General features: G+C 36.8%; 2 protein-coding genes across 2 annotated transcripts; both read right to left on the reverse strand.

Moving 5' to 3' along the window:
• Nucleotides 1–205: 205 nt before the first annotated feature.
• On the reverse strand, nucleotides 206–688 carry LOC108551465 (NADH-ubiquinone oxidoreductase chain 1-like). The gene is made up of 2 exons (XM_017905636.1): nucleotides 506–688; nucleotides 206–307 (listed from the first exon to the last, which is right to left on the reverse strand). The coding sequence occupies exons 1-2, from the start codon at nucleotides 686–688 to the stop codon at nucleotides 206–208; spliced, it is 285 nt and encodes a 94-aa protein (XP_017761125.1).
• A 4,165-nt stretch (nucleotides 689–4,853) lies between these two features.
• Nucleotides 4,854–8,383, reverse strand: LOC108551467 (UDP-glucuronosyltransferase). Its single transcript, XM_017905638.1, has 5 exons — nucleotides 7,881–8,383; nucleotides 6,972–7,339; nucleotides 6,331–6,550; nucleotides 6,039–6,258; nucleotides 4,854–5,198 (listed from the first exon to the last, which is right to left on the reverse strand). Exons 1-5 carry the CDS (start codon nucleotides 8,359–8,361, stop codon nucleotides 4,904–4,906), a joined length of 1,584 nt encoding a protein of 527 aa, XP_017761127.1. The 5' UTR covers nucleotides 8,362–8,383; the 3' UTR covers nucleotides 4,854–4,903.
• Nucleotides 8,384–12,980: the final 4,597 nt, after the last annotated feature.

Here is a 12,980-nt window from a genome sequence, read left to right on the forward strand (position 1 = left end):
AAGGAATGTTAGTGTGTATGATTAAATAAAATATGATACAGCGGTAAGTTGTACTATTTAATATACATATAGTTCGAAAAATATCGAACTGCGTATTCGTATAAAATAATAATTAAATACGAGTTATGAAATAAAAAGCAGGGTTCCATAAATTGAAGGGAGATTTTGACGTTTAAATTTGAAATAGTCTATTAACTTTTTAAACTCAGTAAGCCTGTGTTTTTGAACTCAGTAAGCCTGTAATCTCAAATAAAATTATTTGAGCAATTGAACGAATAGAACCTAATATTGAATAATTATTATTTGAAAATCAACCAATTATAAAAATAGAAAAATTATTAATCTTATATTAAGAAAAACAAATTATAAAATATTTATATTCATAAAAACTAATTAAATGTAATCAAGGATAAATTAATCATAATATAAGAGATAAAATAAATATAATTATTGGTCTTAATAAAAATATTAAATTATAATTAAAAAATAATCATTCTTTTGAAATTAATTTTAAAGCATCACTAAAAGGTTGTAATAAACGTTTATAACCAACTTTATTTGGACCTTTACGAATTTGAATTATAGATATAAATTTTCGTTCTAATAACGTCAAAAATGCAACTCTAATTAATAATAAAATTACTATAATTAAAAAATGTTTACTAAATATATCGCTAGAATTGTTCATATTAGCTAGAACCAATAGCAGAAATTAAAATACCGATCTTGCGGTGTTCAAAATCAGTTTAAAATATCGTTCTCTTTACACTGGATTAAATATGTAAGTATCTATCTTCCTTCTGATAAGCAGTTGAACGTCAACTGACAAAAAGTTTGCGCAATTTTGCAGATATTCCTGGTCAACCTTGAGAGCACAAGAGCGATATATATGCCTCCCTGCCTGTAGAAACATCAGAATGATGTCATTAGTTCTCTATAGCATTTAAGACACCTTCGTTGTTACTAAAAGGTAAGGAAAGTTTCCAAATTTGCCATTGAATATTTAGTTTTCAAATGCCATTGATGCTATACGAAAGTAAATGCACTCAGATTTTAATCTTGGAAACAATAAAGAAATTAAATCCATTTCACTCCTATTGTCGATATATCGACGAGTATCCGAAAATGTGGATTTGAAATTGGCATCGAGCACGTCAGGCAAGGAAGAATGTACGAATAGGAAACAAAACAGGGAAACATTGTTTATGCGAAGCCGAATCAAAACCAAATCCAAACCGAATCAATGATGTTGTAACCAAACTCTGATTTCAACGACGAAAACGACGCTGGACGTTTTCTCTTTAAAATTCATCGATTGCATCGGCCCGACGAGATTTAGAACGGTATGGGCGCGCGTGCAAGCAAGCTTTTCAACAGCAGACACACACGAACGTGCGAAGAAACGGGACACTGAAAGTCGATCGAGGAGCAGCTCACGAACGCGGTAAAGATTATCGCATAAAATTTATTCGATCGGGCGAATCCGCGGTGGCTGCTGCTGTCTCTTCTAAACTCCTGCTAGACACCCTGGGTCGCGTCTACACGCGAGGCACACACACGTGGCAGCGCACACACGGCGACAAATCAATCGAATCGTAACAACTGTCACGGGCTGCAACGTAGAAAATGCATTATAATGCGTCAGGAGACGTGAACGCGATTTCAATCGACGAGTTCGCGACCGTGCGCGAATTTATGGCGGTCCAGGATTGCATTCGCCCGCTTTAAATTGCTTTTCGCAAGATCAACAGACTTGCCTCTGTACCTCGCCTACGTTCCCGTTGATCTTCCCTCGCTCGTGTCCATCCTCTTCCTATTCCCTTATCCATTTACCTTCTTGTTTGATCCATCCACTCCTGGTGTATCTGTATTTTAAATATATAATTGTATCTTTGTGTTAGGGGTTTTGTATGGTGTCGTGGGTACTGCATGTCATGTATGATAGTAGGTACATCGATGTTAAGATTCATCTATTCGAACAAAGCTTTTTGGAGTATGACCATTAACGATGTTGCTAGATTTTGAACATCTACTTTATACTCCATGAAATAGATTTTGACAAGTTCAGTCTAAGAAGTCTATCTAGTTTGGAGGTCAGTATACAGCCTGCGATCGACCTAAGATCTGCGAAAAGTGACTATAGTTGTCGAATCCATTGATAATTAATGTTCCCATATAACGACCCATAATTGGTTCCTTTTTCTTAATTTATTTATTGGTTTCATGGTTTTTCAATTTGTTATTAACAGTAGTTATTTGTTTTTAACAATAAATTTCATAATTTGTATTTTTTTCGCAAGTTATAATTAAATTTACCGAATCCATGATATTCGGTAATTTATATATTTATTTTTGCACCTCCTGAATACTGTTAATACATTTTATTTCTTTATGGGTCGTTACGTTATTAATAATTAATAATAATCATTAATGAAGGGATAGTAATGTACTTTATACGTAGTTATATTTCGCGCGCAGCTGCGTATTCCATATCGATGATTTTACTAACTGCGCATGCGTGTATTCTCCACCCGCTGCGCCTGCGCAGAGGGATGTCATGGCGTCTGTCTTCCCGCGCGTTTTAGCGAGTGCGTCGTAAAAGAATTTCAGAGAAAGTTGGAATATTGTAGATAATTTGTGTGCAAGGTGAGATACTAGTGTTATAACAAGATAGTGATCGAATACGTTCTTAATTCCAAGCTGTACAATTGGGGTGAATCGATACACAGACGGTGAGTCGTACGTTTTATAATTTTCTTGATTTACAATATGCCGTATGACATGTCGTTTCGAAACGACACGTGTGGCTGGATATATTTTATCAGTTTTATGAGCTAACATTGCGACTATGAATGCTTTCGTATATTAATGTAGTAGCATTCGTATAAAATATGTTTCTAGCATGTATTCTTTTAGTTTTACTATTGCTTTTTCTAATTTGCGCATTCGAATATCATTTTGGGTTAGTTAGCTATTCTGAAGTGATTAGTTCTTCCTTTTATCTACTTAAATGCTTCCTCGAGAAATGTAAGTGCTTGTGTACGTAATTATTTTGCTTTTATATGTATAGCATTATAAGGTTCGTTTAATGATATATTCATAGTGCAAAAATACATTCATAATCCGCTGAAGTAAGTTACGAGTATGTATATGTGTGTATATGTTTGTTTATATGTATGTGTTCTCCACGTCACAAGTATCGTTATAGAGGGTTATTTTCGCGTTTCTAATATATTTTCATTTTTTTCTTTTTAAATTTATGTCCCATTGGTTCTAACCTTGTTTTCTAAGTAGGTAAATTTAATTCGAAATTTATTTATAGTATAATTCGAAATATATCCAGTTATTATGTTAGATTAAAATGTAATTTCTCATTTATTTTATATTCTTCTATTAAAAATCATTCGAAATGAAAATCGAGAAGCACGTATATCGTTAATGGAAATTAATATCTCGGTCGAGAAAGCAATTTCTTTTGATCTAAAATGTGCAATAGGTTTATCGATTGCAAACCCGAAATAGGACTTACGAAAACTTCATATTTTCTGGATCTGCAATATAAATCGATGTTCTCAAAAATTTCAATTCTTTATAATTATCATTGGAAGTAACGATTCTTTAAAACTATCTGTCGTCATAGTTAATGTATTACATATATTAACATATATTAATGTCTTGTCAGAGGATATAGGTGAATTAGTGTTTGTATTTCCGTTCTTTCCTTTTCCTACATTTCTACTTTTACGCAAGATCTGTACCATGTTTAGCTATTGTTCTTTGGATTGCATTTCCTGCTTTTAATGTTTCTTCTAAGGATGTGCTTGGGGCTATTTGTTCGTTTCGAGTCAAAGAATATTCGTTCATTTTGTATTTTTATTGCAATTTTTTATTAAAGAGTCCAATTATTTACCGTCACGTGTATAACATTTCTTCCTTATTTCTATATAGAAATCGAACAGAACAAAGTTTAGGATTTCACAATAAGAGTACAAAGTAAAGTATAAAAATTACTAGATTTCTTGTTACTTTTAATTATTTCTTTCAAAATTAATTTTTCATTATTCTTATCCTTGGTCTTGTCAGTGTTTCCATTTTACATAAATTATTACGCTAATTTTTCGATATTTCACCTTAAAGGATTACACAACTTTGATTTCTAAAATCCCCAAAGGAATTGCAAAACGACTAAGGATTTTTGTTCACATATCCATGACACGTGCATAAAAAAGAAAAAAAAAAGGAAAAAGGAGAAAAGGATAAATTTTTCATCTGCTTCACAATTGCTTACAACGTGTCACAAATCTAGTATTTCCAAAGGAATAATTAAAAACGATGTAACAACGACGATCACAATCGAAGACTAACCCTAAATGGAAATTCACGATTTATCATAAACGTCCCAGAAGCATTCTGTCTCTCCAAATATCATCTCTATTCTACCCAGAAAAACTTGTATTAAGAAAGATACCTGCAAATTCCATTAAAAAATTCAATTTCCCTCGACAGGAATCAACTAACACGCGGTTCTTCAAGGAAGAAACGGTGAAAGATTCAGCGACGTGATTCAACATTTAGAACATCTCGAAATGTGCATGCTACTTGCGATCCAGCTGATCAAAGTTAACTTCTCAGGGAGTGTACGCAACCGATGTAGATCCTGACAGTCTCATCAAGGGAATTTAAAAGCCAACGATGGTAACTATCCAACGTTCATCGAATGGATGCAATTAGTAGATGCACTCTTTTAAGGATGTATTTCTCGATACTTACGATCCCCTAACGAAAAATCGTTGTTCGTCGATTAGTCCAATAATGATTAACCTAGTTAACATGGCAATAAAATTCCATTGTCGGTATAAAATATTTGTCATTTGGCCGGATAGGTGTCATTGTGTGCGTTCGATTAGCTTATCTTTTGTTTCTGATGTATAGAAAGCTGCCACCTCTTGTAAGAGTACATGATAAACTTGACAATTAGGTTGAGCGTGTTTGAAACGATCAGGAAGATAACAATCGTCAAGAATACTACGATGTCCATGTCACAGTATTGGTACCAAGGTTGCATGACCAGACTGGAACGAAGATGAGGAGCACCATCTGATCGGATCACGTACTCCGTCCACCATGCTAAATTTTTCACGAGATCGTATGGTGTGTCCCTGATAAGATTCTGAATTCTAATCATTCTCTTCTTGTACCTATAGACAAGTATAATAAAATGGTAACAAATACCGAATAAGGTATCATGTAGAAATATATATTATATTATTATACAACCGTATAAGATTATATAAAATATTTCATAGGAAATTTTATAAAACTTTTACAAGAATATTTACAAGAAAAGTAATTGTTTCTATATTAAAATTAAAATTAGGAAATTAAAAGATGAGGAAGGAAAGAGAAATTACAAAGTGAATTCGAAATTAGAGGAACAAAGTGGCTTTGATGTGTACACCAAAGAGCTTATTGATTATGCAATTTAACCTTCTATAAATTTATGTTCTCAATATTTGCATTTTGCAAATATTAATTTCACGATCCCATAATTTACGTGGCATTCTCGTGCATCGTTTCGACAAAGAATTGTGATAAATATTAGTTGCATAAATCATGCATTACTACGTAATCTACTCCAAGATTGTATGTACTCTACGTAAGGTATAAAGAAACAACGTGTTCAAATATGGAAAATCTGTATTAGCACTCAGAAGACGTTCGTGTACTAAATATATTAGACACATTTGTATTATAGCCTAAAATCTCATTGCACAAATGTTTAGTAGACTAGAGATTCTTCAAATTTCTGAAGTCGATTAAACAAGAATCTGCGTTGTAAAAATCATATTATTAACAATTTAGCAATTGACGTAACACCAACAGTTGTATCGAAGGAACAATAAAATGGAACTAAGGAAACAGTTACCCAAATCACAGTTAAATGTCTGTACAATCTCGACACAATTAAATAATGAAGTCATGCCATCCTCAAATTCTTGACACAAAACTATATAAATGTATATTTAATGTATACTTACTCTTTATTAGTTATCATCTCTTGAACAGCATTTTCGAATTCGTCCTTCGTGATAGTTGCGAGTTCCAGACGTTTCCCAATGCCAAGAGCATCCATCCTCGCTGCTTGATAATCTTGATCAGCCAACACTGGAATAACAATAGCTGGAACTCCAAAGTTAATAGTCTCCTCGGTACTTTGAACACCTCCTTGCGTGATGAACAGTTTAATCTTCGGATGAGCTAGAGAACGGTATAATTCGTCATATATTTCCCTTTTCTCGACCGAACTGCAGAATGTAACTAGGGTTATACCGAGGATGGTTTGCTGAGTGAACCATTTGCCGGTGTAAACGTTGCTTGGTTTCCCGACTAGGTCCTTTTCGAATTTCCACACGACTCTGTACGGCAACTTGGCGAACACATCGCAGAACATTCGTTGAAGTTCCATCGGCAAATCTGCGCTTCTTGCGTTGCTACCCAAGCTGAAGTAGATGAAGCCCGCGTCTGCACCGTCGACGAATTCCTGTAAATCCTGGGACAGGGATAATTCGAATGAGCTTCTACTTCTGACAAAGTAACCAAAGTTCGTTAAAAATACCGAAAATATAATAATTTCTGCGAAAAGAAATAGCAAGCGAAGACGAGCTATAGTGGTAGGAGAGAATTAGTATAGTCAGAAATCAACAAGAAAGATCTAATTTCTGGGGTTATGATGTGTACATATTGTTATTATTATTAGTGTTAAATTGCATAATTTCTTGCGAAGATACGTGACTTCTTTCTATAATATTTCCTTTTTCTGGCACATAATCACGGTGTCCAAATATTAATTCGAGTAATGGTATTTAAAACTGGAAATTTTTAATATCGCGGAACGACGCATGACCTGGACTACAGTCGTGGTCACTATAATAAAATTATAACTAATAATAAAATTATATTTCACGTGGTACCTTCGGCAGAGGATCCGGGTTTTCGTTTATGTGAAAGGAAGTGAACGTGATGATGTTGGCGAGTTTCGGTCGAGCTGGTGTCAGAACGTCGGATTGATCGAGAAACAACGCGCTAACGTTCTTCATGATGTCCACCAGAGGTGGTAAAGGTCCAAGATAATTCTCTGCCAATTTCTGATGAAGCGGGAGTATGTCGCGATACAAGACGTATGTCAATCTCCACATGGCTACGAAATTCGTCAATCTCTTCGTGAATGGTAAATTTGGGCCCGTGTTCGCTTGCATTTCCCACGTGTATTCGTGAGAAGGGAGCACCAATCCGCCAAGGATGTATTCGTTTAGGGTGATCATCCCTAGTGAACTCAGCGCTACGATCATGCAAAGCGTGATTAGTCAGATTTGTTAGGACCCTTCTTTCGTTTCCGATTGTTCGCGACGATCACGACGACAAACTCGGCTCCAACAATCTAATCGCTAACCTCTTTAATTCAAGATAATTCAAGTTTCTAATCTGCCAAGTTGAAAAATACTCGCGGTACGCGTGTCTTCAAAAGCAACAGTTCAGTTGCAAGTGTCAAAAAGTAAACGTTTCTACTCGTAAATTTGGGACGTTATTCGGCGTTTCGCATTCGAGGCTAAGAATTCTAAAGTATGAAATGGTCAACGAGATAGCGAAGCTGCTCTTCATGCTGCTTTTAGACTTGACGATAGAACCACAGACTTGCTGTGTGCAGCTAGAACCACGTATAGAAGACATTGACAATAATAACGAAAATACTCCGATGAGAATAGACACAGGTGTACACGATCACGATTCTATTTCGATAAATATCCAGGGCAGCTTTGACGAGCAATAACTTCGGTGACCTCGACAGGGAGGAATTGTCAAAGAAAATGTTGCAGCAGTACCTATCATGGGGACGTTAAATCTGTGCGCAAATGCATATAGGGATGGCATGTAGAGGAACTCGGTCAGAAAAATGTCAAACTTTTCGTTGCTGTTTGGAGCGTAGAGTTTTTTCATCTGCGGGGCTTCGAACACATGTCTGACGGAATCCTCGTTTATGTCGAGCAAGTGTTCCAGCACGAAGTCGTGCCATGTTGCCCCTTCGAGCCTCAGCTGCACGAAGTTGATGTCCTTCATGACACCGTAGCCCTTACTAATGTCGATCTGGGTGAAATTCGGAGATTCGATGCCCGGTATAGGGTTCGGAGTGACAAGCACAATTTCGTGGCCGCGTTCGTGCAATTCCAGCCATAATGACCAATACGGGATCTGGTGGCTATAGGACGGCGTGGCGACGACGGCCAGTATCCTGTAACACTCCGTTTGCTTCGCGACGCACAGCACGCACAGAACGAAAAACAGACCAGTCACGCTGTGCTTCATGCTCCTCGTGTCAAGACCAACTGTCGCGAGTGTTGGTTACGAGTCTTCTCTACTCCTTAAACAGGAATCTCCGTGTTATCGCCAATTTACGCAATGCGAACACGCAGACGATGATACGATATCGACATCGAATTCCAAAATGTCGTCGTTGAAACGTAGTCTGCGCTATAGTAAAAAGTCGTTGATATTACTGCTATCTCTATTGATAGTGCTTTTTGCCTCGAATTTCGTTTAGTCATGCGAAGCAACACGTGTCTCCAACATTTCCTTGAGAATTCCTCTTCGGTATGACACAATCAGTCGCGTGACCATCACGGTTCATGGCGCCAGCGAGCAGCACTATGCTTTTCTTTCCTCTGTTATCTAAATTACCGTAATTATTAATTCATCTTTGCAATCCCGACGAATCATCGCAATAAAGAGAGGTATTGAGTCATAGAACGCGACTCTTACTTTAAATCGACCTGAATAGAGTCTGCAGAAATAAAGTTCGCTCAGGCTTTTGTCCGTTGTACCAGCACCTTTATTTACATGTTTACACTTCTGTGGTTCAAGAGCGACTGAGAGTCGTTAGAGACGTGAACGAGGTAACTAGGCGTTATTTACACAACAGAGGAGACATACGTCTGTATCCGTGGATATTGCGAATTATTCAGTGTCACCGATTCACAATGGATGTCGCGTTGTGTCTGATTTGCGTGTATTTTCCTACAGATTCAAACAACCCGACTCTACGGTGGCCTATTTCAATGACTTAGATGGACAAGATGGAAAAGTTTCGTGTCTCCGAGTGATGAAAAATGTTCAACACCTTTTTAGTGGACATCGAATCATGGCTGATTTCATTGCGGACGCTTTGGTTGGTAAATTATTAATTAAAATAAAAAGGATTATACAGGTTGTTCCTGAAATCGTGGCACAACCGGCACTGAGGTAATTTCTAAAATCGTGTACTTTGTATTTATTTATTATATTAATTATTTTCCATTATTCATCGTGATATGTGCATTTTCTTTTATTTTCAGGGTAACTCGATAGATGTAGTATTATCTTGGTTGGTAAATTATTAATTAAAATAAAAAGGATTATACGGGTTGTTCCTGAAATCGTGGCACAACCGGCACTGAGGTAATTTTTGAAATCGTGTACTTTGTATTTATTTATTATATTAATTATTTTCAATTATTCATCGTGATATGTGCATTTTCTCTTATTTTCAGGTTAACTCGATGGATATTGTATTATCTTGCCATTGTTAAAAATTAAACAGAATAATTGGAAGCAAACATAACGTTAAAATATCGTTATGATAGTGGATAGTACCAACATTTTTTGCTTGTATTTTATAATTTTATTTTATGACAGTTCTTTATTCACAGATAACTTTATTTCACAGATAAACTTCCATTAACGACAGCACAGGGAGTCATGGAGATATTATCGAGTTCTTAACGTTAACGTCGCACGTTAGAAGCAGAAAGAGGACATAAATTTTTAATTAAAATTTCCCTTTATTCGTTTTATTGATAATTATACAGGCACGCAGTAGTCGACTACAATCGTCATTATTATGTTCTCAGTTCTCTGTAAATATTATAAAAGCTACGATATTTTATATTTAAACTTCATTAAAAATTTCACCAATTTTTATGAGAAGACATAACGACATAATTTCAACGATACCTGCGCAGCTGAGAAAAGTCGTTCCTCCGGCAGGAATAGCTAAGAAAGATAAATAATAAAATAAGAATTGCTTTCACCTGCCGATCTCGGAAGTACGATGGATAACTAGAAATAGCGGAGAGAAATCGAGACGAAGAACGAGAGAACGTCGAGCGCAGAGAGAAGACGTATTGTTCCTTCTTCGCGCAGATAATGGAGCTCACCTGTCAGACCGAGTTATGTCTCTCCTGTTGGAAGAATGCGTTATGCTTCTACCTCACTTACAAACCCTCCTTTCCTTCGCTATCATTCGTTTTCTCCTTTGCTCGTGCTAGATACGGATATGGAAGAAGAAATCAATGTTCGGACGATCCGGTGCCTGTGTTCGACCCGTTCGAGTAGTCGTCCATAGGAATCGAGGAAAACATTTAGCCATCGAGGAACAGCGATTTCCACCAAATCGTGTTTAATCTTGGCAAACTGGAACGATATTATTGGCGAGTGAAATTTAGTCCCATGAAAAGAATATGATTGGAGAAGTAAGGTGTCTTATTTACCTATGATTTGTTACGGTGTATTGCAGGTTACAGTACTATTTCGATACTGTGAGTGGGATGTGGGACATCGATGGAAGAATATGAACAGGTCTTAGGGTAAGTTACAAGTATCTCATTTCGTATTCAATTTTCAATAATACTGTCTTGAATTCTGAAGAAAATAACGTTGATTTTATAATGAAAGAAAGCTATTATAACTGTTAAGTCGCATAAAAATATTCAGATTACTAACAAGATTCTTTCATTAGCTATGTTTATTTTACAGCTTCTGTCTATTATTCTGCGAATTTCTTCTATTATTATTAGTTCCATGTCCGTCGATTCAAATTCTTGTATTTTCTCTTCTTCATAGTTCAAGTTTGTATTGTATATTGATATTCCACTTCTATTAAATGCCGCAACGTACAGTTTAAAATTACTTATACAAATTTAGTTAGTTCTCCCTTTTTCATCCCTCATTTCCACTAGTACCTTCAGAAATTATAAGCAGAGTATGGAAGGTTAGAGAGAAATTGTGCTCTTGTCTGTCAGATGGTTAGACCTTCTTCACAACCATCGACCACTTCATAATTCGAGAACCACCGCTTTGAAAAACCAGCCCTTAACTCTACGTATCTCGAAAAAGCTCGTATCTTTACCCCTCGACTCTCGTTCCACGTACTTTGTAAGAAGCATTTTCCTGGAAAAACAGGCTACTCTCCATGATCGCTTACCGTTTCACACGTCGAAATCCGCATCGTGGAGAGTAACTGTTATTCCGTGTTACTTGCATCGGTGTGCTGAACGCTTGCACCGATCAGGAACCACAAAAGATTCCAACGCGCAAAAAAGCTCGGCGTGGCCGGGTGCGGTCACGTCGTTGCAAGTGTGAACGTCGTAAATCTAATATAAACTAAACAATTCCAGGGTAGATGGAGAGGCCGGGAACGAAGAAAAGGGACGACGATTCCGTAGCCGTAAAACGTGGCCGGTCGTTGCAGGTGCCGTAGAATGTAGCGAGAATCAAATTGCGAGCAGCCACGTCGTTTGCGGCCGCCTCTGTTGCTCGCGTCGCATACGCGAGGGGTCAGGCGAATAAAACGAATAAAGCGTTGCTCTTTATGCGTGCCTCGCCGGTAAATACTGGCGCGTATAACTGCATTGCGGGAGCGGCAAGGGTCTCGTTGCCACGGAAGCAATGAATTCCGTTTATTACACCGTTGCACGCTTTTCTTCATCTTCGTTCGCTTTATCAAAACCGCTTGTTTTGCAAAGGATTACACGATGCGAGAAAGAGGGGAAAGGGACGATGGCGAGTCCGTGAAACTGCACCGAGATTTATGCCCCAATCTGTCCATCGAATTAACGTTGGCCTCGTGTCTCTGCAATTCCCTTTTTCCAGCAAGATGAGTCGTTTATGAAGGAAATAAATGCAGATGGATTTCGAGCACAGGGGATCATCGTGTGGTATCGTTTTGAAATTTCTCTTTTAGGTATTACGCGCAATTCTGGGGAAAGTCTGTGTAATTTTTAGAAGGCACGAAATTGGGAACCCTATCGACATAGGAACTATTAAATTAGCGAAATAAAGTAGTAAATTTAGTGCAGGCTTTTATATACGATATTTAGCGTTAAGGGAATAGAATTGGTCATAAAGAGTGCAATGGAATTGTTGAATCTTCGTTAGTTGGTGAAGTGGCAGAATTTATTTGTTCGTATTTCATCGGTAATTATAAGTTATACTGCGAAATGTTTGTTATATTTGCACCTTTATATTTTTATTATATTCATATGCTATTCCATATAAGTATTGGTTAGTCCGACATCTTCATCCTGCTTTCATATGATGATGGAACTAAATATGATGCTTACTCTACCTTTTGTGCTTCCTTGTATCAAGGTTTTTATGCTGCTAGATAGAGGCTGACGTACCACCATCTTTTTATTTACCAGACATCTTTGACGTCTTTCCCGTGCGTTCGTTTCAATGATGGAGGGTGCCTGTCAAATTCTGAGGAGAAAAGGCCAAAGAATTGCCACGACCGATCCATCCTCTCTTGGTAATATCTTTCTCGTACATCCTCTTCCTTTTATCTTATAGAGTGATGCAGGAAATTCCTAATTGACGTACAGCTATTAATACCTCTTCGTTATTTTCTCTATAAAAATGAGAATTTTAAACATTTATCGATTATTTCATCGACGTTTTAAATGTCCCTTGTCGTGAATTCACGTTATAAACATTTAGTTAATTCAATACACGTGTTAGAATATTTTCAGAGTGTGCCAGCAAAAATAACAAACCATAGATGATTAAGAAAATAGAACATTTTCCTAACAGAACGTTCGTGTTGAAGCTTCCTAGTTGCTATAATCACCGATATAATATTCTCTACAGGATGAAACTGTCTTATGAAACAC

This window comes from Eufriesea mexicana, unplaced genomic scaffold (genome assembly GCF_001483705.2).
Source record: "Eufriesea mexicana isolate 0111107269 unplaced genomic scaffold, ASM148370v2 scaffold4250, whole genome shotgun sequence".
NCBI classification, from domain to species: Eukaryota; Metazoa; Arthropoda; class Insecta; order Hymenoptera; family Apidae; genus Eufriesea; species Eufriesea mexicana.

Coding starts and splice junctions, on each gene's coding strand:
- LOC108551467 (XM_017905638.1), bottom strand. CDS start 8,361: ATGAAGCACAGCGTGACTGGTCTGTTTTTCGTTCTGTGCGTGCTGTGC. Junction 7,340..7,880: donor ATTTAACGTCCCCATGATAG/GTACTGCTGCAA, acceptor GCATGATCGTAG/CGCTGAGTTCACTAGGGATG. Junction 6,259..6,330: donor CACTCAGCAAACCATCCTCG/GTATAACCCTAG, acceptor ACCGTTCTCTAG/CTCATCCGAAGATTAAACTG.
- LOC108551465 (XM_017905636.1), bottom strand. CDS start 688: ATGAACAATTCTAGCGATATATTTAGTAAACATTTTTTAATTATAGTA. Junction 308..505: donor TTAGTGATGCTTTAAAATTA/ATTTCAAAAGAA, acceptor ATTGGTTGATTT/TCAAATAATAATTATTCAAT.